General features: G+C 36.4%; 1 protein-coding gene across 2 annotated transcripts in view; it reads right to left on the reverse strand.

Moving 5' to 3' along the window:
- Positions 1 to 20012, reverse strand: part of LOC149503592 (uncharacterized) — a 31193-nt gene extending 11181 nt beyond the window's left edge. For both annotated transcript variants that reach the window (XM_089730855.1, XM_089730857.1), the window contains exons 1-3: positions 19853 to 20012; positions 9358 to 9475; positions 7297 to 7458 (exon numbers count right to left, since the gene is read on the reverse strand). In XM_089730855.1, the coding sequence (XP_089586981.1) occupies positions 7297 to 7458; positions 9358 to 9475; positions 19853 to 19935 (363 nt within the window). In that variant the 5' untranslated portion in view covers positions 19936 to 20012. The remainder of the gene's footprint in view (positions 1 to 7296; positions 7459 to 9357; positions 9476 to 19852) is intronic.
- Between the last annotated feature and the right edge of the window lie 6779 nt (positions 20013 to 26791).

Below are 26791 nucleotides of genomic sequence, written 5' to 3' on the forward strand. Positions count from 1 at the left end.
CGCCTAGTGTTAAGCTGTGCTACTGACATCACGATGCCTTAACGTAGCCTTAAAGGTAGTAGGACCACTTGTGAGTCCGCACGGGTAGGTACCATCACCCCGCCTATTTCTGCTGTAAAGCAGTAATACGTTTCGGTTTGAAGGGTGAGGCAGCCGTTGTAGCCGTTGTAACTATACTGAAAGCTTAGAACTCATATCTCAAGGTGGGTGGCGCAATTACGTTGTAGATGGTTTTTTACCCACTTAAAACCAGGTGGGCTGTGAGCTCGTCCACCCATTTAAGCAATAACAAAAAAAAAGTGGATGATATATGTAAGAACTATAAGTTTACGTATCAACTGCATTGTGCTGAAACTAGTAGGGTAAAACAATTTGTTTATTGTTCTTATTATACGAAATAATGAAACATATCGACAAATACTATTTTTTAATACATTTAAGCCGTGGAATTCGTATAAATTCTATTAACTTACAAAGGAGCTTGACGCCGTACCGGTACTGAAAGAAAATGCAATTTAATGTCGAGTACAATCAACTGCAGCGAGTTCCGCTTTGTTCGCGTTCATAATAGTAGCCTGCGAGATAAATACGTAGCTAGATGAAAAAAGCTGATAATCCTAAATAGAGTAATTTCGAAATGAGACTATAGGTAAGTAAAGTGTATTATTTTTCTGTTTCTGTTGCTTAGCTGGAAGGATAAGCTCACGGTCCACTTGATCTTAAGTGTTTACCGGAGCCCATAGATGTCAACAATGTAAATGCCGTCACGCGTCTTGAAACGTGAATTTTAAGGCTCGGCTCTACAGTACAACGTTTGCACCACCCTTCAAGCCGAAACGCATTGCTGCTTCGTGGCCTAAATAGGCAAAGTGGTGGCAGTACCTATAGGTACGCGAGCTCACCAGACAACCCACCGCTAATAAAAAAGTCGTTCTTAAAACGAGGCTTTTGTGATGGTGCGATCATGCACCATCCATTGCTTATTTTCATGCGATGGTAATTTTCCATCAGATGAGCTTCCTGATCTGAACATGCTTGTTCTGGTCTTGGTCTGGTCTAGTCTTATTCTGGTGCTAATTAAAAAACGGAAAGGCATACTTATGTTTACGGTCACAGATTCACAAGTTAAAATAATTCTTCTCTAAGGTTTTCTGAAGCCAGTTCTATTAAGAATTAGACGAATAAAAATTTAACGAACAACGAATAGCCGACTTCTGTTTCGATTTTCATACGTGAAAGAGCTGGGCGACCATACGACTGCTCAACTACAATCCCTTTTTTTTTCTACCTAAGGTGAGAGTCTTGAGAGGCTATATCAGCGTAACCTTAACTAGTAGGTGAGCTCACGGGGCTCAAACCTGAACACAATCCCTCCATTTTACATTAACATTGAATTGTTTATTTGTTATTTACTTTCCGTTCTATTTTAAATTCAAATAAGAAGTTTTATACAAAAAAAAATTAAATGATCAAAACGTTTTGCATTGGTCAATTTATTATTTTTAAACTTACACTTCTATTTGTATTTTTTGGTGCAGTAGGCAAATTTACAAAGTAACAATAAAATGAGAATTTTCATCATCTCAGGAACTCCCAGACCTGTCTTTTGATTTATTACTATAGCGACAAAGTACCCACTTCGTGTCACAGAGCACGCCATTATTGCAGGCCCGAAGCTCGACTTCTCAGAAGTGCACGACAAATGTCTTGGTCTTCTAGGTCATCTATTCGAAATTGGCTTACGTATTCCACTTCAAGCTATAGATACGTATAAAGAAGGTGTATAGAGTTTGTGGTTCAGTGGCATCACTTGGGATACCTAGAATTTCGCATATTTATAAGCTCACTAGTAAGTTTCAGATTAATATGTTTGCGTATGTTCACTCCCACCTCGTCAGCAATGTTAATGTTGAAAAAATTTCACTTGTTTTGTTACCAGAATGCGGTAGCCTCAAGCCTTGTTGATACCCTGTTTGTCAGCTCTAACCATTTCTTAAGTCTTTAACGTGTTTGAATAAATCAGTTAACCTGCCTCTTTAATAATAATAAAATAATTTGGACAAAGTGAAATATAAATTGAATAGCTAAGTGGAAAAAAAACTAAGTAAAATATCATATCCCGATGCATTTTGAAACGTTAAATTAGAGCCTTAATTGTATTGGAAAACGACTATCCAAACTCAAATGGGACCTCGTGATAGCTTCGCAACAGAAAAAGTGAAAGCGTGCGAAGCTAGAACATGTTCTAAAACAAGAAATAACAATCTTCAAATAAATGAAGCGCGTATGTCTTTTCTCCTAAGGTTCACGATCTGGATTTAAAATTCTAAAAGAAAACCACGGAGCTTATTAATTTTTCATCAAAAACATATTATAGTTTTAAACGAATTGTATACATCGTCATATGAGATCCCAGATCGGTTCTTATTTTGCTTCAATATAGGTCATACAAAGTCCATTCTGATAAGTGGCACTAAATTAACACTTATTGGTAGCAATACCTACAAATATATTTGCGCGATCTTTGCTGAAAACGGAACACGAAGCTAATCAATTACTAATTTAGTGCAATTGAACCACTATCAATGCAAGATTGCTTCTTATTATTTGCATCACGATCGAAACGAATCATTCAGACTATTGAACATTAATTTAGGTTTTAAATTGATCGGAAAGCCGACTCGTGGGCACCCAGGACCTCTCTGGTAATTTGTAAGTATAAGTATGTCATAAATGCCAATTTAAAGGAGACGATTTCCAAGGATGAACGAATGCTCATTTTGGAATAAAAAATATTAATGATCGGATCCCTCACATTACGAACAGCTTTAGTAGCGAAGCGGCGACATCAAATTGTAAAATTAAACCGCAAATCTCGAAATTGTACTATCCCGCCTCTTTCCGCCGACCGCATAGGAAACGTTCGCTGCGATTTGCAGAATGTTGTTTGGGGTTAACCTGAAAACCTGAAGCGGACCGTCCCCTCGTGTGAAAATTTAAGCCGATAAGGGCCACATGTCTCGATTCACAAACAAAATTCAGTTAGACAATTATATACTGAATTCTAAATGAGAAAAGAATTAAATTCAAGCGCTCGTGAATTTATCATATTAAGCGCGTTTTCCGATAACTGAATTGTTGTCATGGAACCTCACGGTTGAAAGCCCTTAATAGTATAAAAAGGATTCTGTGCCGGCCGCGAACGATATCGAGGACTTAATTAGCACGATCAAAGAACAGTACTGAGAATACATAATGCATTGCATAAAACCGAATTGGACTAAAGTAGAAAAATTATGAATTTTCCACAGAAATAGTTAAGCACCATCCTTACGTTGAACATGTAAAAATAATATGTATAATAATAATATTTTACGCTTTTAATCTTAGTTACTCTTTCTGGTAAAAAACACACACTTTAATAACGAAGCGAATATATTATATATAGACATATTTGTTTTAACCCTGGCTATCTTCACCAAATAAAAATATTATAATAATACATATTATATTCTCATCGATCTCCAATACGTGTGAAAATTTTAAAGTTACTCAGACATCTTGTAGCTCATAAAAGTTATTATGTACGAGTATAAAGATTCCGTTAAATAAATAGATTGACATCTTAGACCAAGCTAACGAAAAAGTGATAATAAAAAGAATACCTTTCATTTAGAAATACTCATTATTTCCGAGGGATTTAAATAGTCTTTTACCTATACGCTTGTAGTCTAAGCGGCTTTTCCGGCTACTTCATGGCTGGTAGGTGAGCTCACGTGGCTCATCCTGAGAGAGTTAGCTAACACCATAGCAAGAGCAGTGCTTCGCGGAATCTACTACTAAGGTTTGACTTCAACAACCCGAATGAAATTGCAGGTAAATGCTCATAGGTATATTAAATATTGAATAAGACGTCCGTGACGTATGTACATACGGAAGTATGTACGACGTAAGACGTACTGTGGTTATCAGAAATTTAACAGAAATAGAAAATAATGTTATTATAATCCTTGCATATTTACAACACTAGCTATTTATAAGTAACTAATTAAGCTAGCTAATAAGTAACTAAGAAAACTATTTATGAATAAATATTTTTCGATCATTTTGAATGATGGAATAGTTTACGTCGTTTTACTAGATTGCTTTGGCAGCCAAGCAAGCAACTAATAATTTTACAGATATAACGGATTATATGGGACGGAAAATATAATGGCAAACGAACTGGAAACTGTGACCGCTGTCAAACACGTTTTAAAAATGTAAAATAAACTAGTGGTCAGTAGTCGAAATTCGACTATAATTAATTGAAATTTTATTTATAAACATTATTATGGTTCTATTGTCAAACACTATTAGACTTCTTTAATATAATCACAGATTTCGCCAAAACTACACTATAGATAAATAGTAGGTATTAAAGACAAACAATATTAATCTATTCTCAATTTGACCATAGACTGTTAACAATAACAAAAGTTTGACAATAAACGCAGAGTATATGTGTGCGTATATGTGTTGTGTCAAATACACGGTAGTGTGTGTAATGTTTTCTTTATTGATTTAATGATTTTTTTGCATAATTGAAAAAAAATGAACATTCTGCACTCCTTCTCTATATTGCGCTTCACGTGAAGTTCCTAATATTTAATGTTATACGCTTAGTGATGTATTCGTTAATATTTCGATATTTCATATGGATTTTCAAATCGTTTATCTATTTATACCATTCATATTTGTAGATTCCGGTAAACATTTAAAAAAATAAAAGGCCGGAAGCTCATCGTCTAAGCTTTATTACATATTTCTATTTAACTAAACACGCATCTAAAGAGGTTGTCTGCAAACGAAGCTATCTCGAATTAATACCAGAATCACAAAAATTACGGGTCACGGATAGACCTATGACGTGTTGAAGCAATGAGATAAATTGACTGAAGTGTAGCGTTACATTGTCGATCTCGGTTCTTGACCCCAATAGGGTTGATAGCCTGTTTACACCAAAATCAGATCCAAAATTTTCATTTTAGGCATAAATTAAAATAACTTAAATTTCTTAAAGAAACTGAACTGCATATAACTTATTAGCAGTTTTAAATTCTTATGAAAGCTATGAGAGGATATTTGATAAATAGGTTATGTTAATAATGAAGCGTGTTTCGGTATAAAGATATAAGAATCGCTCATAAGATCAGACGAAGTCAGCAAGTTTTCTATTTTGTTCCACTATCTTGGAACTGGCAGTCCTGACTACACGTAATATTACGGCCTTCTAAAAACATTTTGCGTATGTACCTATATTTCTATCTTTAGATGTGTAAATAGTGCAACCCTACACAGATCGTAGAATTTTCCAGAAAGCGCTACGGCACTTCTAATTTTAAATTCCAATGTAAAAAAAACAACACAGAGTACTTTCACAAAGAGGTTTTTTTTTTTGCTATGGAATACTTTTAGCACTGATGCAAACGGGAAAGGTTACGTGCTCGGTAATCAACGAATGCAGTTATCAAATCGCTGGACGTCGCCCACACTGAAAGCCCATCACGGATATTGATTTACGTACTGTTCTGCACTTCACAAAGTTTGCTCGTAAAACTTTTAACAGTGTTAATGTATTCCGTCGAATGTTTAGTCAACGTATAACTAGTTTATCTTCAAATCGAATTGCGTCGGTTAGAAGCTTTTGATGCACCGGTGTTCGAATCTCAGGCGGGTTTTCAGGCACCAATTTTTCTAATGAAATACGTACTCAACAAATGTTCACGATTGACTTCCACGGTGAAGGAATAGCATCGTGTAATAAAAATGAAACCCGCAAAATTACAATTTGCGTAATTACTGGTGGTAGGACCTCTTGTGAGTCCGCGCGGGTGGGTACCACCGCCCTGCCTATTTCTGCCGTGAAGCAGTAATGCGTTTCGGTTAGAAGGGTGGGGCAGCCGTTGTAACTATACTTGAGACCTTAGAACTTATATCTCAAGGTGGGAGGCGCATTTACGTTGTAGATATCTATGTGTTCCAGTAACCACTTACCACCAGGTGGACTGTGAGCTCGTCCACCCATCTAAGCAATAAAAAAGACAAAAAAAACCTGATATTCTAAAAGTTTTGCTCAATATGTACTAGGAGGCATAACAGGTGCTAATTCGTATTGGGTAACTGCTGGTGCTGTCGATATTCCAAAATCACAGATAAAAACAGTGAAATGATGGGCCATAGATGGTGTACCAAATGTGAACGCAGAGTTAGAGTCGAGTTACGCTGAACCCAATGAATTTACTATTTGGGTTATTAGTGACTTATTATCATTGTGAGTCGTAATGTTTCTTTATCGATAAACACTAGAAACTGCAGACTGTGTAATATCTTGATAAACTGTGTTTTTACAATGCGTGGTGCCCACTTTTACTTCTTTTGTCTAGCTGTTTGCTAATAGACTCGAGGGGCTATCTTGGCTTCGTCCTAACTGAAAGAAAAATTTGCTAACTCCTGCGTAGCAAGACCTATCTATCTATATATTTATACCTAAGAATCTACCTACCACCGAATAGGAATCGCGACCTATAGAGAATATCCAACAAGAAACTCATTGTGTTTTGTCTATGGAGGATGTCCATAATTAACACACAACACACTTGAAGTCATCGTGGCTTAAGGGATAAGACGTTTGGTGCATTCGTATCGAGCGATGCAACGGTGTTCGAATCCCGCCGGTGGGTACCAATTTTTCTAATGAAATACGTACTTAACACATGTTCTCGATTGACTTCCACGGTAAAGGAATAACATGGTGTAATAGAAATCAGACCCGCAAAATTATAATTTGTGTAATTACTGGTGGTAGGGCCTCTTGTTAGTCAGCACGGGTAGGTACCATCACCCTACACCACGACTACAACATCGACATCGACAACAACAACATCGGCAACTTTTTTTTATTTTTTTTATTATTGCTTAGATGGTTGGACGAGCTCACAGCCCACCTGGTGTTAAGTGGTTACTGGAGCCCATAGACATCTACTACGTAAATGCGCCACCCATCTTGAGGTATAAGTTCTAAGATTTCAGTATAGTTACAACGGCTGCCCTACCCTTCAGACCGAAACGCATTACTGCTTCACGGCAGAAATAGGCAGTTTAAAACACCGGCACTATAATTGTATTAAAAATATATATTCGTTCATCTGATAACCATCTTAAAGTTTTATTTCGAACATCTCATTATAGTGAACGTAAAAATGTAGGTCGCATATTCCGAGTACAATGGAAGAAAACTCTACAGTGCTCGCTTACCTGGATCAGATCGACATAGTCTAAGCCGAGTAGTGAAAGAGTATTGTCAAGACCAGCTGCTGTTTTCTCTGCAGAAAAGTCAAACATCTTTAGAGTGTCCTTGTCGTAGCGGCCGACTTTACTCCCGATGTAATACGAATCACGGGGAACTCCAACTAAAGCCTGCACAAAGAATTCATCCATATAATTCAGTTACAAATAGAATAACTTCAAAAATGAATAATAATTAATAGTTGTAAATGCATTAGAGAGCGTATTGATTGCTGGAAAACAAACGGACCTAAGTACTAAATTCTAAATTCGTTAGCGTTGCAATTGAATCAATTGGAATGCACTCACAACTTCCAATAACTCAATCACTAGATTACAACATATTATACAATAAAAATAAATAAATAAAAAACCGATAAACTGGAACACCATAACAATAGCATTCAAAATAATATTATTTAATTATTATCATATTCGTATTAAAATAGTATTAATAACGTTCGGTATATAATAAATTATATTACATTTATTGGGGAGTTATTTTATAGGATGACATGCATTAACATGGATTAAGTCGCAGGGAAATAAATTCGTGAACAGAATAAATAAATTCACTGATCCTTAAAACAAAAATATGTTTTGGCTGTAACGACTTCGGAGACAAAAGACAAAGTTATTAAGATAAGAATATTAGAAGAACACAATAACTGTAGTCATATTCACGCAGCCTTGTTAACACCCTATTGCCGCATCTTATAAAAAAGGCCACGGCGTCAACAGAGGTTATTATCGAGAATATGACGCATCAGCATTAATTCCACAACAACAAAAATTCGGGAAACATTACCCAATTGCGACCGAGACGTCGCCTTAAGAGATGAAGAACTTGAAGTAAATTCATGACTCGCGGAACACCGATCGACACAAGTCTTCATTACGCAAAAATCTGTGCGCGTCTACTAATCATGTTCCGTGACACGTGGATGTCTCGATAAATGTCGGGTCACGCCTCCATCCATAACAAAGTTGCGGAACAATTGTTCCTTAGTGAAGTGTGTCTTAAATAACTATAACCAAATAGTATATTGTAAGTAGCAAGTCAATCGTAATTTAGGGGATTCTGATATAATTGTCAGTTTACTTTCATCCTCATTTAAATCATTTTAGCCAATTAACTAATTCTTGGCTTAGCAATTTCCAACAATATTTTTTTGAAGAAAATTAAGACCAAGTACTAAAGCTAGGGTGGGTGAGTTTTAGTTTTTCTATTACTGTTTATCAAGCAGTAGTAAACTGGTATTTTATCCGTAACCAGTAAAATCAGACCACGTTGCGCCGTGACTACATATTCCTAAATTTACGAAGTACGATCATTTCTTGAAACTATTATACATGCGCGCCATTTTGTATGTTTATGTTTATTACGACAGAAACCTTCCGTAGAGTGCCTACAACTGTACCAAGATTTAACACAATCGGATGACTGTGATGAAAACAATAGGAACACGTAGAGGAGAAAGAAAAAACAAATCTAGTTATATTGATTTAATTTAAGAAATTTTTTAAAACGATTTGAAGTAAGTAATATTTGTTTTTACGTCATATTAGACGGCATCGGGCTGTGATTTTGTCTAATGTTCCCTGTCTACCCACCAAGTAACAATATAAAACGAATATTTGATCGTTCGATTTTCTCACAGCTCTTCCTTTCATGTTGTGTTCATCATAGGTTTTAAAGGTCAGTAAGCTTTAGCGGCGCCCAAGGTCAACGATGTTCATCACATAACCTCAATCACACTGTTAGCTTATTGAATAACTTAGCGTTGTTCGTGTGATCTATATCCACTATTTTAGGAATCTTTCCTTCTATTTAAAACACGACTATGGAATAATATCATTGTGATGGCTATTTAAATAATGAAGATAATAAGAAAATAAACAAAACCAAAGAGATTTGTTTCAACTTTTATAAGGAAAAAAAACTTTAGGCAGCCTATAACATCCATTAGAGATGAGAGATTCAAGATTAGTTGAACTATAGTGAAGCACTAAAAATTCAATTCAACTTACCTTCCCAATGACCTTTTCGGAGCTGCCCTGACCGTACCACGGTCCGGTTTCCAGATAGTTGATACCGAGATTCAAGCTTTCTTTAATGAGCTCCAGGCTTCTTTTCTCGTCATATTTCCTGATAAAAATATAATAATTTTTAAATTAATACAACATATAAATGGTTTTACAAAAATTTTAATATTCTAAAAAAAGTTCGATATCGTGTCGAACATGAGCGTGAAACGTGTTAACAATATTAACAAACCATAATAGGTTATAACAATGTCGATAAACCTACCCGGTTCGCATAATATGCAAGTCTAGATTTACATATAATTTATAGGGTTATAGGGATCGCGGCATTCGGCTCAACTTGTTTCAATATTTCCTTCCTTCGCCGTCATCTATCAGCAGAGTTATAAGAGCCATCTACAGATGAATCTTCTTCTTTTTTTTACCTTATCCCACTAGGTGGGGTCGGCACAGGTAATTTTTCTTTTCCATTCTCTTCTATCAGCCGTCAGTTCAACATTCACTGCTCTCTCTCTCATATCGTCATTCACACACCATCCATCCATATCTTCTTCGTTCGACATCTTCTTCCCCCTCTACCTTGCACTACCATTTCCGTACATCTCCTAGTCACATGCATAAACACACATGAATAAAAAGTAAAAATCAATAAATAAAAAATGCGACCTGTACAAATCTTTGTAGATACATTTTATGTGTGACTGCTCGCGTGGTAAAAAGCACAGAAATATTTGCAGGACGTTCGTCTGATTGAGCTCAATTTTGTACTGTTAGATAGATGTTTGCGGAAAGTTTCTATCACTGCAACACCGAGCAACAGGTATAGCTCAAATCGTTTCCCAAATGACTCACTTTTATCAACTGTATCGACAGATGGTACGTTTTCTGGTATTAGTGCGCACGATTCACAAAATTGACTCATATTAAATCAGTAAAAATACGTTTCTCGTTTTTAAAGACGGTTCGGGACTAGATTACTGTATTTTTTTATCTTCTTCTTTTATTATTATTATTATTTATATTTTTTTATTACTAGTGGCTCGGAAGTCTTTCTAGTTTCACCAGGACAGGTGGACGAGCAAAGGCTCAGCCAGGAGGGGTGGGATTTGCTAACAGCTGCCCGAGCGCCTCCGAAGGATATCTAACAATTCAAAAGCGAGTTCGACGAATACGGTTACCGGGGTCCCTAAGCCTGCTTGCTCCTAGTGTTAGAGCTGAAGGCGTCTAATGCAAAGGTTATTGGATCTGATCAATCCATTACGACGTGTCTAGGGCGACGATGGTGATTTTTTTTTTTATCTATGTCATAATCCAGGTATCGTTCTTTTGATGTTCATAATTTATATGGAGCCCGAATAATAGTGCGTTTCCAGAGATCTTTTTTGCCACGTACCATCCAGCCTTGGAATGAGCTCCCCTCCACGGTATTTCCCGAGCTATATGACATAAAATATCCTTTTTCAAACGACGCTTGGGGAGAGTACTTAACGGTAGGCAGCGACTTGGCTCTGCCCCTGGCATTGCTAAAGTTCACGGACGACGGTAACCACTCACCATCAGGTGGGCCGTATGTTCGTCTCCCTACAAGGACAATAAAAAAAATGGAAATTTTCAAAACGCCCAACGAAATAAATATTGAAATTTGGACTAATTTGTCGCCGAACCTAGTATTATTATTGTAAGATTTTTGCCTCCTATATCATATCCTTTTACCATTAATACGTTTAATTATAAACCGCTCAAATAAATTAAAAATTTCCAACGTAATCTACTAATAAATATGTAGATACAAACACAGCAGAAGTCGAAAGTTAACTTTGCGTCATAATGATGCACATTCAGGATATTGTATAACAAAGTCAAATGTACACCGGAATACAAAAAAAAATATTATCAGGCCGCCCAACACAAATTCATTATATAAAGAGACGAACGAACATATCGACGAACGACACTAAAATTCATCGAATTCAATTTTGTAACGTTGTAAAACTATACCTAGTAAAACCGAAGCTTATTAACATTAAACAATGTAGCACATAATCAATTCACTGTTCTGTTTTGACGTGGAAATATACGAAATACATCATGCATGTAGTAAATTATTAGTGAGGTCGCGTCTGGGCTCTTATGCGCTATTTGCGATATCAGTGCAGCAACGAAACTAAATTGACATAAAGTGGTAGGCATCAAAGAGCAAAAAACTTATACACTTCAGCGAGGAAACTTGGAGCAGACAAGGACTTGGGGCGTGCCTATCTAAGTATAAAATGTACATATTATGTTTTGAAATATCTTAATATAGTTTTAGAAGAAACATTTTAGTGATAAAATTTCTCATACTAATCTATACTAATATTATAAAGAGGTAAGGTTTGTTTGTTTGTTTGTATTGAATAGGTTCCGAAACTACTGAACCGATTTAAAAAAATCTTTCACTGTTGGAAAGCTGCGGTATCCCCGGGTGACATAGGCTTATATTTATTATATTTTCAAAAAAATTAGAGGTCCTTGTGGCGGGTAGCCATCATACGACGCAAGATAATTGACAGATGCCTGAATCTCGCTTACGACATTTTCAAGATAAAGCGCATATATACAAGTTCCGAACAACAACATTCGGACCGTCGGTCTACCGAGCAATGTCACCTCTCGGTGGAAGATCTTCCCTTTGTCGTATATATCTCCCCAAACTGGTGACCTGCGACGAGATATGAACACGCAACCTTCTGATTCATCTTCAGCGCATCAAGAACTCCGGCTACCACAATCCCCGCATTCTCGCAGATAAAAGCACGTCATTGACAGTCGTCCCACAGCAAGCCAGCATCGCAGCCTCAACAGGACCATCGCAGCCGACTCACCGCGCTTCCTGGTCCTACGGCACGCAACTTCACTGCCTCATCACGCCGCTACAGTTCATCGCAGCCCACGACCGGATCATCAACGCTTGGGGTCACACATCTCCGGCGTGGCAGCTCTGCATCACATGGACTACGCACGACACGCACGCAACATTCAAGCTCAGTCTCGACTCACCGCAGACTTCGAGCAGCACTGGCGACAATCACGCAGCATTCAGCTCAGTTTCGACTCACTGCAAACTTCGAGCAGCACCGGCGACACGCACGCAGCATTCAAGCTCAGCCTCGACTCACTGCAGGCTTCGAGCAGCACTGGCCCTTGCAAGCTAATCTCAGCACGGACAACGCTAGCTAAAAATGACACGACCTTCAGTCTCGGAGGAGAGTGATGTGGCGGGTAGCCATCATACAACGCAAGATAATTGACAGATGCCTGAATCTCGCTTACGACATTTTCAAGATAAAGCGCATATATACAAGTTCCGAACAACAACATTCGGACCGTCGGTTTACCGAGCAATATCACTCGCTCGGTGGAAGATCTTCCCTCTGTCGTTAAGCTACCCCAAAGTCCTTACTGAAACTCCAATAATGAAACCCAATGTGTAAAAAAATTACCTAAAATTCTTTACATTGCGTGCGCTACTTCCCAACCGAAGCCGGGGCGGGCCGCTAGTGTTTTATAATACTAATTATTATAATAATTCTTTATTTCAGTAAAAACCATACATTTCGTTAGTATTACATATAATCTATGTTAGTATATTAATATCTGTCTGTATATACATACATATAGTATTTAGTCTTTCATAAGTAACTGCTAAAAAGGCTATTAAATAGTAGTTAGTACCTTGATCTTGATTTATGTTGTATGAGTATTAAAAAATTTACGAGACAAAAACAATACAGATTTCGAATACATGCTGACTTTTAAACTAACACCGACCAGAAATCGAATCCCGACTTCGTGGTATATAGTAAGCAGCACTGTGTGAAGATGTTAATTTAAAACAGTAATTTTTTTTACTGTATCAAAAACGTTTAAATTGAGAAACGCTTCATTCATCTAGCAGTCTTTCCCAAACTGGGCGATAACGCCCCCTTGTGGGTGCTGCAGGTCTAAGAGGGGGGTGGTATAAGTCCCTGGGAAAAAATGGGGGCGTTGTGTTGAGGCTTAGGAGGCGATTTGTAATTTCATCTAGGAGGACTCTTAGACACCGACTAAGCTCTCGCTATAGTGGTTTTAAATAGGTGAAAAAATGGGGGCGCTACAAAATATTTTTTTCTCAAAGTGGGCAATAGACTAAATAAGTTTGAGAATTCTTGATCTAGATTCTCACCAGAGATGATGTGCTCGACAAAGTTATTTGGCATCCCGTATGTAACTTTATCATGCACAATGCACTGCACATTTCTACTGGTTTCGTATGTGTATATTTCTAAAACATTATAATAAGACGCGAGAAAATTCCGGGGCTGTAGTTGAACCTTGTAAGTTTTAGCATTCTTTGCATTTGTGTATTTTATTTGTGGCATCGAGTGATTGCCGTCGCGAATATGTATGATAATGTGTAAATACGGTCACCTTCCTTGAAGTAGAAGTCTGAATTATATTGTTTTATCATAGTAATTAGCCTCGATGCAGACTAGACTTTAAGTGCCACTCGTGATATATTGCGTTATAACGTTATTATAAGGTCGGCTTCGTACAATATTACCGCCCACCTTGAACCAGAACGTAGGAAACGGATGCTCAGGAACGGAAGATGAGATTGCCTTGCGATAATAACAAAAACAGATTCGTTTTGTTTATAGTGTGTTGGTTTTATAAATTCTGAAATCTAAATAAAAAATATATTCAATTAATACTTTTTCGTATACAACCTATTTTTTTATTTTTGTATAAATGTAACTGAAATTAAAAAAAAAAGTGTTTTGAAGTCATTCGATTAATTATATTAGTCTCAACAAACATACAATGATGTACAATACTATGACTACATCCAATTTGATGTGTATGAAATATTTTCCGTTCTACACAGTATCAATATCATAAAAAACTGAATACGCGAAAGAGAAATCTTACGAAAATAAGGTTATTTCACAGTTCCGTCTTATTTAAGATTATAATACAATTTAGATTAGTTCGTTAACTATTAGTAAAATACGGTGGTTTATTTAAGTTCTAATTAGGTCACGAGAATATATTTTCTTATTGTAACCCTTTGGAGAACTGATGTAATTGAGACATCGAGATATATCTTCAGTATGCAACGAACGTAACACTTTCAACTGCTTTCTATGGTTCTTTATATTGTTATAAGCATCAGACACCAGCCATCAGTAGATCAGAGGTTTGGCCCCAAATGACGTCACGCTTAATGAGGTAGCGTCAGCAACAATTTAAAAAGTTTTCGCAACAATTAAAGAACGAACAATAACTCGTTACTGTTTGAAGAAGCTCTGTGAAGTTAGATGATGTTATTAAATTTAAAAACTCCACGGAAGTATTTTCATATTAATAGACATTTGCATTGGCTTGCAGAGACATATGCCAAAAGATGTGGCGATGTTATAGTCAACATAGTTGCAAAGTCATACGATAAACTAATTTGGCCCTTGATTCCAAGAGTATTAAAAATTATCAATATATTAAAAGTTTACAGAAATAATACCCAAACAAAAACGTACGAGGAAATAAAGCGTTACGTTTCACTGATTGAAACAATGTGTTGCCTTTTTATTTATTTTATAAACAGCAGTAGTAGCACATTATACATATTATATATACTGAGAATATATTGAGAGCGGTTACATTTTAAAACTAATTGTTTGTTTTACTCGACGTCGCGTCGTACAGACCGAAGGGTGTTGCCGACCAATCTGCTCGAATACAAAGCACTTAGACACTTTTAATTCTACCTATATATCGTATACAACTGTAACAGAAAACTGTCTTGTTTATTAAGTTTAGTTAGGTTGTTTAATAGGTGATTTTTATTTTTATTATATGGCCGTATTTTTTCTTTCGAGCATCACGTAATATTTATGTTATTATGGGTAGACCAGTCAATCGGTTATTAAGTGATTACCGGAAACCATGCATTCTCTCATGGATGGAGTGGAGACCGCGAAATGGCAAACGTAGGACGCTGGCAAACAGCTGTATGAGAGAAGCCGAAGATCGTGCCCAATGGCGTGCAATTCGAGAGGCTTATCCAGGCAGTGGACTGCCTGATGATGAAAATGATGGATTCTCACAGACATTAGTGCGAAGTTTCAATGATACTATATGAAAACATACCCGCCATGCAACTACGGAATGCAAATCGTCGTGTGTACACCTAGGGCATTAAGACACCGAAATCTATGTAAGCTTTCCTGCTTAAAATTTAAGGGTTAGATTGCAGCAATCGTAATTATTAAATCTCGCTGGAACTGAACTGATACTAAAATTATTTCATTTCAGGTACGGTTTGATAATTTATAACAAATTAAACTCCAGTCGACCTTCTGAATGACCAACATAATGTTTGTTTTAGCAAAATGCACAACAACTCTTTTATTATAATTCTTACTTAATTTTTGTAGCCTATGTATGCATTATTAAGGGCGTAACACCACTGCTGTTTGTGTATTTTTCTTGGCCATAAACTAAGAAATTGTACTCAGTAGAGTTATTATATAAACCTACATTTGTTATTTCTAAGATATTATTTGTACGAACATTTTGATGAACATCAAGAAAATATTCCATATTATGTTTTTCTTTATCAGCCCGAGTTAGTGCTATATACTAGAAATTATATAGAAATGAATTCCGACTACTTTTAGATTCTGTTTAAAGTACATATATTTAAAATTGTAATGTATAATTTATCGAAATTCATTATTTTCGTAGGCTTGAATATTTTATGTTCAGTCGCAAATAGTTTTATACCTTTCATGTAAACCATTTGGAAAACATTCATTTTTAAGAAGCGTATATGATACAGCTCTATAGAACAGTCACATAGTGGATATCACTAGCGATCACCAGATATAGTAGAACACCACGAAGCGAATACTTCGGGCAAACATTCGTTTGACGAACAGGTTTGTTTGCTCCGTGTCTGGGTGTTTGATGTCTATATATTGAAAGGTACACTACTATGCATACGAGTTTCTAGTTCCCATAGTTCAAGAAACCGTAATTTTGTCGTTGATGAACGCATTTAATTTGTTCACGATTATTTATTATTATTATCACTGCAGCAAGCGAATAGTAGATAAGAATTAGTTGCAGTAACTGAGGGATGTTAAAAGTCACAAATTAGTCAATCTCCTTTAGAAATTTTGAAGTATTCTCATTCTTCGATATTATTAATCGACCCAGAACCATATCTAATTACAATCCGTTTTTGTATAACTTTAGTTATTATACAAATCTGGGTCTGTTCAATTTTTTGAAAATTAGTAAAAAGAAGAATCTATCTACCTGAAGTGCAAAGGCCGAACAATCGACCGCCTAAAACGGCAATAAAAAAATAAGAACGGATACTGTATAATGGATGATGGATATCGTATTGATGAAAATGAAACTACAAAGATGTTTTGCGCTTTGCCACAACGAATCTAGAATACACTACTGAATGTTGACTTTACATGAAATATGTAGTGGATACGATTAAATCCTACACCGGAGCAAATTTTAGGTTAATGAAATTCCACATATATATTCCTCTTTGACACAGCGGACATAGGATGCACTATAGAAATTATTTCAAATTAATGTAATTAGCTTCGGGCTTTGTGTTGTGTTCACAGGAAGTATATTTTAATAACATTACGTTGTCCCGATAGTTCTAGGCGTATATTTTAAAATGAACAATAAAGTACAGGTTAAGTTAGGTTACAGTTTTTTTTGACAATAAAATTATTTTTTAAATAATTAAGTAAATAAGTTAATTTTGTAGATAATGCTTGAAACGTATTTGCTTAAATTTACTTCACATATACCTAAATAAATAGTCAAAGACAAAATAGTTCGTGACAATTTTCTCCAGAGTTTGTTGACAGATTTCTTTTTTGTTTGTTTATTAACTATTAACCAGCTTTTTGGTTTTTATCACAAAATAATGACCTGAACCGCTATTTTTACAACACCAGTTGTTTTACGTTTTTAAAATAACTTAGTCACCTGCGGTAGATATATGTATTCCTGTGTACTCGCATTGAATGAAGCGACAGTGCCGTAATTCAAATACGAACCTAATACGGAAGTCTTCTACGAAGAGGGGATCCTCATCATCCCAAATGCTGCAGGACATAGACCTCTCCCAATTAACGTTACCGAGCCCGGTTAGGGGTTCTACTCGTCCATTTCTTGACCGCCGAATAAAGGGGTAAAATCATACGTACCAAATAGTGGTAGACTACGTTGTGAGCTCGCACTAATAAGTATAACCGCTCTACCTATTTCTGCCGCAAAATATACATGCGTTCCAGAATGGTAACCATTAAAATACAATATCAGACTTAGACCTCAAAGCTGAAGTTGGGTGGCGGCAGTAGCTTTGCAATATTAATGGCCTCCGGCAACCTCTTGTCATGCAAAAGAACATGATGCAGATCATCACATCTTCTAGTGAAAAGTTGTTCTAAGTTAAACCGTGTTAAAACGATATTTTGAAACGACCCTTAACTGCTTCAGTGAACCGGAAACTAAACCAAGGTTATTTGTTACGGAGGCAGTCTAATCTTCGACGGCTAAACAGTCCGTTGTGATATAATTTTTGTTACCTAATATGATTGGTGAGCTCTCCAAACTAAGGTATAAGATGGAAGGCAAATTTACATTAGTATAACAGGTCTTCAGACGAAAGGCATAATTGCTTAGCGGCAGAAGTAGGCCGAGTTGGATTCACTAAATTGTTTTGAGATATTCCAATGTGCGTCAGGGGATGGGAAAACACAACGTGATAGATCTCACGAGGTGGAGAGAAGACACGCTAAAATTCACGAGAGCCCGCCGGATGCGAATTGCGCAGGGCGGGTCATTATGGCGAGCCCCGAAGGCTTATATCCAGCAGTGGATATCTGTGGGCTGATGATGATGATGATGAAAGAGATTTTTGGCGAATCTTTCTGCAGTGGAAGCCACCGGTGATAATGATGATGAAGAATGTTTTTCTGGGCGGAGGTGAGACGAGCTCGGGATCCACCTGATTTGATGGCCCAACCTTTGATTAATTAGGGCCAAGTCCTAACTGATACGCTTGTGTTTAACAATATCCAAATGTTACTGACGGGGCTGTCAAAAGCCAGTTCCGAATTAACTTATCTAATACAAATGAATTAAGGGAAACCGATAATATCCCCTCAAATTTCTTTCCCAAATTATTTCTGCTGTCTTGCATGCTCCTCTTATTTAACAGGTGTTAGGGCGGATAGGCACCAATATTCCTGCCTAGTACGATCGGTGAAAGGTACGGTCGGCAAGTCAAATAATATAAAAAAACATGTAGCTTACAAATACATATTGTTTTCTTCAGTTCATAAAACTGTCACCATTTTTAGATTATTTTAAATCGCCGTGATATTAGACCACTATTCACGTTAAAAACGGTACTGCGCAAATCAAACCTACGTGACATGAACTAACAGGCAATGGACACAATTAATTACAGGAGTGGGGCCATTATTAGCTTTCCTTTTTAAAGAATTGCGGTAAGCTGCACTATCATAATAAGACCACTTATCTAATTACACAATTATTGCCTTTGTACTGTATTGAACTCTACTTTACGCTACTTTTATTGTTAGGTATCTACGTTTGTCGTTAAAGGTACGATCGTCACTTGAGAAAAAATGTCAAAAATAAAGAAAAAAACACATTTGCATAATTTATGTGAAATTAATGATAGTAGTGAATGGATAAAAAAACGATTTTTGGATTCGGCGAAAACGCGATCCAACAACGAAAAACACGTAAAAATCGTTGGGCGATGTTTTCATTGGCACGCATTAAAAATTCGAATCAAGTTTTAAAATACTGACCGAACTCTGCCCCCAGAGAACATGTAATTCTAGTATCTTTACAATAACAAATGCAATCAATTTAGTTTACAAGAAATTTATTTATCAGAGTTAATCGCGAACATGCTGTTTTAGATATTAACAGATATCAAACAGCTTATTCTTTTGATAAAACTCACATTACTAAGTACTCGTATACTTGCAACAACAATATATCAAATTTATGAATTTCGTAATAGTTATTTGAAAGAACTGGTCACTGACGTTTTTAATGTAACCAAGCACCTGGCTTAATTATTCAATGAAAACTAAAAATCAAAAACAGATATTTTATTAAAGGCAAAATTCATTTGGATACGTGCGCTTAAAAATAGATATTGATGTGTGAATAGTTCACTAGAAATTGTCCAGTGTCGTGCAATGTTGAAAGACGTAAATAACTACATAGTTACCAAACAAATAAATAAGGAATAGCTATGACCTTCTCTCTCGCTCTTAAATTCCCGATGCATTTAAATACAGATTATTAATATGGATGAATAATACTAGTATATGATACTACAAATAATAGTGTGTTATTATATTTTATGAGTACGTACCCATAGATATTGCTGAAAGCGGCACTTCCAACACTAATGTGAGAAACTTTGATACCGGTTGTACCGAGCTCGTTATACCTCATGTTGAATGATTGTGGAGACGCGATCTCTCGTACGCTGCCTGCTCACGACTGATCCGGCTACGTCACTCGTGATAACACAATCAAACGTTCGACGAAGCGGGAGCTATCGGTCGGAACTAGCTTGCATTTTAATGCATTTATGGCATTTCTATTCAGTCCTATTACGCCTTTTAAATATATAAAATAATTGCAATATGCTATAAAAATTAAAAATAATAATAATTAAGGTAACCTTTTTTGGGTGTGATCTCTGATGCTTCAGGTGTTTATCGCTTACCTACGGGGTTCGAGAGGGAGTCCCCATAAAACATAATCCAGAAGTTTCAAAGATAATGAAAAATTTATGGCAACTGTCCCTTTATATGTTGTCGTTTGTTATTACTACTATTATTTATTGTCACGAAATATTTTCATTTTATTATTGTTAGTGAAAAGACTCTGAAAAATGAAATTATAAAAAGTTTTCAAATTTGCCGCCAACACACGGGCTAGCGCAATTTTCCTTTGATATTTCTTAATTTGAGACGGACAGACATGCTCATAACTCACCTAATGTTATGTGACGAAGAGAGCCCATACACAAGACTCCACTTAAGATTATAAACCCTGTTTTGAGACGTAAAGTACCTGAGAAGTCGAAATTTCAAATTGTATTTACTTATTAGAACCGTTATGTCTCCTTTCCAACCGATTTTTTTTCTCCTACTTAATCGTTAGTAGTTTAAAGGGTCATTCCAGCTATGCTCAATCGGGTAGGTGAGCTCACGGGCTCAACCTGAAAAAACTGCTAACACTAGCCCTAGCAAGAACGTTTCTTCGATGAATCTATCACGAGATCGGGATCGCAACCCACTGAGAAGATGCGGCAACTCAGTGAGTTGTGTCTATGGACCAGGTTTCACATCGAACTCTTCGTTGTGGAATTTGATGAGAATAGTGATGGATGATTGGAGAGCCGCATAACACCTACAGTAGATCCAACAAGACATGTTTTGGGCGACGGCAGCTTTGCATTGCCCCGTCGCCGCCTGTGTCGGATATGTAAATAGGTGGCCACGATAAGAAGGTTATGGTGACAAGCGGCTTTTTGGAAGAACCCATGGAACCTATCACTGATTAGCTGCAGAAATAAGCAGGATGATTATTTCTATGTCATTGTACCTCATGGAAATACTACTACTGTACTTCGATACCTACCCGCGTGAATTCACAGAACCTTCTTTTTTTTTAAATATTTTGAGAGTATTTTTTTGTCTCGTTTACTATTTTTCTATATTACCCTTCTAATTACTACTTCTTGTCAGAAACTGTAATCGCAGTGCTACAGTGCATACTGAAAACTTTCCGGGATTTATTTCATCACACAATGCTGTTCCTTCATCGCAAAAGGGGTCACATTTTAAGCACGATTATGAGGAAGTCTATTATCCATATGTTCAATGCTTATAACACATAACAATTATCATCGGCCATAAAAATGAGACTTATTTTACTTTATCGTCAAAAATCTAATTACGGGCCTGGACATTGCTAATGTGTTTCAATTTAAACGGCCTAAGGTCGGCCTTTTGTACGCCAAACATTGCAATATACATCACTTCTCAAGATGACCAGCAGTTTGCTACACAAGCTTATTCAGCCTGTGCAACTCACCAAAGTATTGCGATTTATTGGTATGTATTTTTTTTATATTACCCACAAAATATACTCTACTACCGCATGAAACTGAAGAAAACTTATCTAAATCTGAGTTTGTAAGGTTTGATAAGGTTATTTCTAAGTAAAGTAATACAAGACATGGAATAATGATCATCAACAGCCTGCAGATAACTACGGCAGTATTTAGTCCTCCGTCGTGAAAAAAAAAAATGAGGGAGCATAGTATTATGAATATATGGTAAGTAAAATTTAAAAATTTCAATCTTTTATCACACGATTTGAATATAATGACTGATACTACAGTTAAATAGGGTTATAAAAACTACCTATAAAATGATTACATATCTCGTATCTTGTGATAATCGTATAATAATTTATCTAAAATATTAAACGTGTTTCTAATTACAAATTTGCAATTGGCCGCGTCAATTACAATTTGCAGTCAAATTGTTGGTATTTAAATGTTATACATTGAATTACATCTTTATAAAATACAATGTGAAATTCCCAAACGTGATAAAAAATAATACCGATAACTTTCCTCTAAAATATTCAATAAAACTAATTCAAATTTATTTTTTATGTACAAGGTTGTATGTTGAATTTTTTAATTTCAAATCAAGCCCGTAAGCAAAGTGCTTTAAGCACTTTGTATATAATAATTATATTTAATGAAATAATTGCAACTATATTCTTCGGTTTTCCCGAGTCGTCGGAAATAACAAGATAAAACTAATAAACACGAGACTAAACAGTAAAATTAGTCCTTATTAATTACTTAATCTAATGTGTGATAGACAAATACGATTATATTAAATTAGTATTTTCCATTTAAGTTAATAAAACTCCCCCAAAACGTTAATATGTATGTAGGCGCCGTACGCACCTACATACATATTTTAACCCCATTAAATGTTTACTGCTAAAATACGTCGTTATGTTTTACTTACAGTAAATTGCAAAATACATAATATATAGTAAATAATATATAATTTGGTTAAGAGTTTGAATAAAAAATTGTAACCGTTGGTAATATTTTGAGTTGCTTTTTTGTTACTATTAGTTACCGGTCATCATTCTCGTCGAACCCGTCGCTTGCGACGAAGGGCTCGACGAGTAAATTAACCCTCAGACACAGTTTCTCGCCAGATCATCTCAGTAGGTCGCGTTTCCGATCAGGTGGTGGATTCTGCGAAGCACGGCTCTTGCTAGGGTTCGTGTTAGCAACGTCGTCAGGTTTGAGCCCCGTGAGGTCACCTAGTAGTTAAGGTTACGCTGATATAGCCTCTCAAGGTTCTCAGCTTAAGTAGGAAAAAAACTATTAGTTATGTAGTGACATCTATTGACAAATACGAGAAAGCAAATCCAATTAAAGTTATGGAAAAAAAGTCTTTGCGCTTAGTGCGAGTTTTTTATCGTTCTCGATAGCGTAAAAGTTAACCCAATTTTGTATGCAGTTGGAACAGCGCCCCTAACGGCAAACGTAGGCAAACGATCCCATTCCATACAAACAAAGTTCTACCGTACATAGGTCGAACAAACCGCTGGTATTTCTCTGGCACTCCTTTCACTTTCATGCTCCACCACAGAACCTCGCGGGGAACTCTATCGTACGCTTTTTCCAAATCAACAAACAACATGTGCACTTTTTTACTTGCACGGCGGTATTATTCGCACAATTAGCGAAGGGAAAAACAGCGCCCCTAGCGGCAAACGTAGGCAAACGTTCAATTCCATACATATTTGAGTTAACTTTTACGCTATCGACAACGTTAAAAAACTAGAGCTCGGCACACAGAACAGTGTGCTTAGTGCGAGTTTTATAACGTTCTCGATAGCGTAAAAGTTAGCTCATATTTGTATGGAATGGGATCATTTGCCGCTGGGGGCGCTGTTCCGACTGTATACAAAATTGGGCTAACTCGTACGCTATCGAGAACGTTAAAAAACTCGCACTAAGCATACTGTGCCAAATTTGGTCTACTCTAGTAAATGTGTTCGAAAGTTAATCAAAATCTGAGCTTCCTTGACGTTGTTGTCAAAATGGTTTCTGTCATAAGTCAAGGGCAAGAGAGCCACGGTAGTAGCTAAGAATATCTCCTGTTTTCTCTTCTCAGTCGGACACTCTTGTCAGAATGGTCGTGGTTGCGTTGACGCTGTATGTGCAGTAGGACCTGTTAGGTCGCCCATGCTCCCGACAACCGCCCTCCAGGCAATGCGCTTCCAGGTCTGGCGGTTCGAAGCGTTACGAGTACATTCGACCATAATGGACTCAGTTGCCTTCTTTATTAGGTCAGTCCAGCGGGTCGGTGAGCGCCCGCGTGATCTTCTGCCTTCCACTCGGCCCTGGACTACCAGTCTCTCCATCGAGCGCTCTTTTCTGGAGATGTGACCAAAGAATTTTAAAACCCTCAGTTGCACTGTTGACGAAAGTCGGTCTTTGATACCGAGTTCTTTGAGGATGGATGCATTGGTGCGGAATGCCATCCATGGGATCTTTAGGAGGCGTCTCCAGCACCACATCTCCAGTGCATCGATTTTACGGCGATCCTGCAATCTTAGAGACTAGGTTTCGGCTCCATAGAGAAAGATTGGAAACACAAGACATTTCATCAATCTGACCTTAGTCTTCTTGGTAATCCTCCTATCCTTCCAAATCTTTCCCAGCCGTTCCACTGCTGACCTGGTAATGGCGCATCGTCGTCTGATCTCTTCACCACATCCTCCAGTGCTTGAGATAGCAGAGCCGAGGTAGATGTAGGTCTGTACAACTTCGCAATTACCTATGTTTTGTACATTGGCTCCATTTTGTTCAGCCCGGTCTACTATCATCATCTTCGTCTTGTCCCGGTTAATAGCAAGTCCGAATTTAAGGCTGGTAGCTTCCAGACGAGTCAGTAGAATTTCCATGTCTTCTCTAGTCTGTGCGAGAAGGGTAGTGTCATCAGCGTATCTTAAATTGTTAATCACTCGTCCCCCAACTGATATACCTCTATCCCATTATTCCAAGACAATGCGCATAATGTACTCTGTGTAGATATTGAAGAGCAACGGTGATAAGATGCATCCCTGTCGTAACCAGGCCTCGGTCTTAAAGTTTTCTGAAAAGGTGTCGTCCACTCGAACGGCCGCAATACCTTCTTCATATAACCTCCTTAAAAGATTTATTAGATGAGGCGGCACACCCATTTCAGCAAGTATTGTCCAGAGGTGTGTCCAAATGACCGTGTCGAATGCTTTACAGAAGTCTACAAAGCAGATGTATAGGGTCGAATCAAACTCTCTGGCCTTCTCAATAATTTGGCGCAATATAAGGATTTATTCGCGAGTTCCTCTTCCCTTCACGAATCCAGCCTGCTCAGGCGCGATTTCCCTTGAGAGATAGGCCGACAGTCTTGTGTTGATTATATGAAGCATCACCTTACTTGCATGTGATATTAAAGATATGAGTCGGTAATTGTTGCACTTCTTCGTGGACCCTTTTTTGTGCAGTGGGATGAAAATGGATTTCAACCAGTCTTCGGGCCATATGCTCATATTTTACTGCAGATGGTATATAAGACCTCAACTCCAGGTTCCCCCATCGCTTTGAAGACTTCGATTGGGATTTCATCTCCTGTTTTACATAGGCTTTTAATATCATCGAAGCCTTGCGTATTGAAATAAGCTACGTACATATATAACGTTTGGAATTCCGGCAAATAGCCAGGACTTGGCCTTGGTAAATGTCTGGTATCCGCTTGCTTCATAATATTCTGGTAGACTCTGTTTTACTTCAAAATAGTTCAGTTTAGAACCAAAGATGTATTTAAATTTAAAAATTGTTGGGTTTAATCGAGCCATTCAGCTCCATGATTTGAATCTACAATATTTTTGACTCTTTGCAATAATTAGAAAATTTTCTATGTTAGGTACTAACTGCGGATACATACCTAGGTAGGAGGTGAATGAAGTTAGCCCCTCAAAAAAATTCTTTTTTCCTATTTTATACTTATTTCCTATTAATTCGTTTGTTCATCATTTGTTCATGATTGTTCACTGTTAATAATTGTTTGTTCTGCATTTATTTATTTAAAAAAAATATTTAAAAATATACCTACAAGTTAGCCCCTCTAATGCAATTTTTTATATTTTTTCATCCTTATTGACTCGTAAATATTCATTTTCGATTGTTCTTATATAAAACACGTTTGTTCTCTTTCGAAATTACTCGTTTTTTGTTTAATTTACTATTTTTATTAGTTGAATAAATGTATGCAAAATATGTGTACTGCGCATGCGTCAACTATAATGCCTAAACTTTCTACGCGGTTTTAATCGTGAAAAAAAAAAACAAATATAAATCCTGAAGGAGCAATTAATTGGTATACAGTTTAATTAAAAAAATTAAAAAATAAATAAATGAAATAATGTGCATTGGCGTTAAGTTAGACCAAATAAATATTTTCCATCCTCCTACTTAACGTTATGAAGGTATAAAAAAGATAGGGAGTTCACATAGGTAATATAAACAAATAAGTAAATATGTTCATTATTTATCTTTCAAGAGATAATTTAGGTATACATTATAATAACTTTTTTACACAGTCGAATTATATTCCTAACATTAGTAAAATAACATTTTAATACGATAGGTAAGAGGATGGAAAAATTGTATTTGGTCTAACCTTACGCGAATGCACATTATTTCATTTATTTACTTTTTAATTATTTTAATTAAACTGTATACCAATTAATTGATCCTTCAGGATTTATAACTGTTTTTTTTTCACGATTAAAACCGCGTGGAAAGTTTAGGCATTATAGTTGACGCATGCGCAGTACACATATTTTGCATACATTTATTCAACTAATACAAATAGTTAATTAAACAAAAAATGAGTAATTTCGAAAAAGAACAAACGTATTTTATATAAAAATAAATCGAAAATGAATATTTACGAGTCATTAAGGACGAAAAAATATTAAAAATTGCAATCGAGGGGCTAACTTGTACATATATTTTAAATAATTTTTTTAAAATAAATAAATGCAAAACAAACAATTATTAACAGTGAACAATCAAGAACAAATGATGAACAAACGAATTAATAGAAAGTAAGTAGAAAACAGGAAAGAAAATTTTTTTTGAGGGGCTAACTTCATTCACCTCTAGGTAGGTACCGTAGTCCGTACGTAGATTATTAAATAACTTTTT

This window comes from Bombyx mandarina, chromosome 01, assembly GCF_030267445.1.
Source record: "Bombyx mandarina strain Sakado chromosome 01, ASM3026744v2".
Taxonomy (NCBI): domain Eukaryota; kingdom Metazoa; phylum Arthropoda; class Insecta; order Lepidoptera; family Bombycidae; genus Bombyx; species Bombyx mandarina.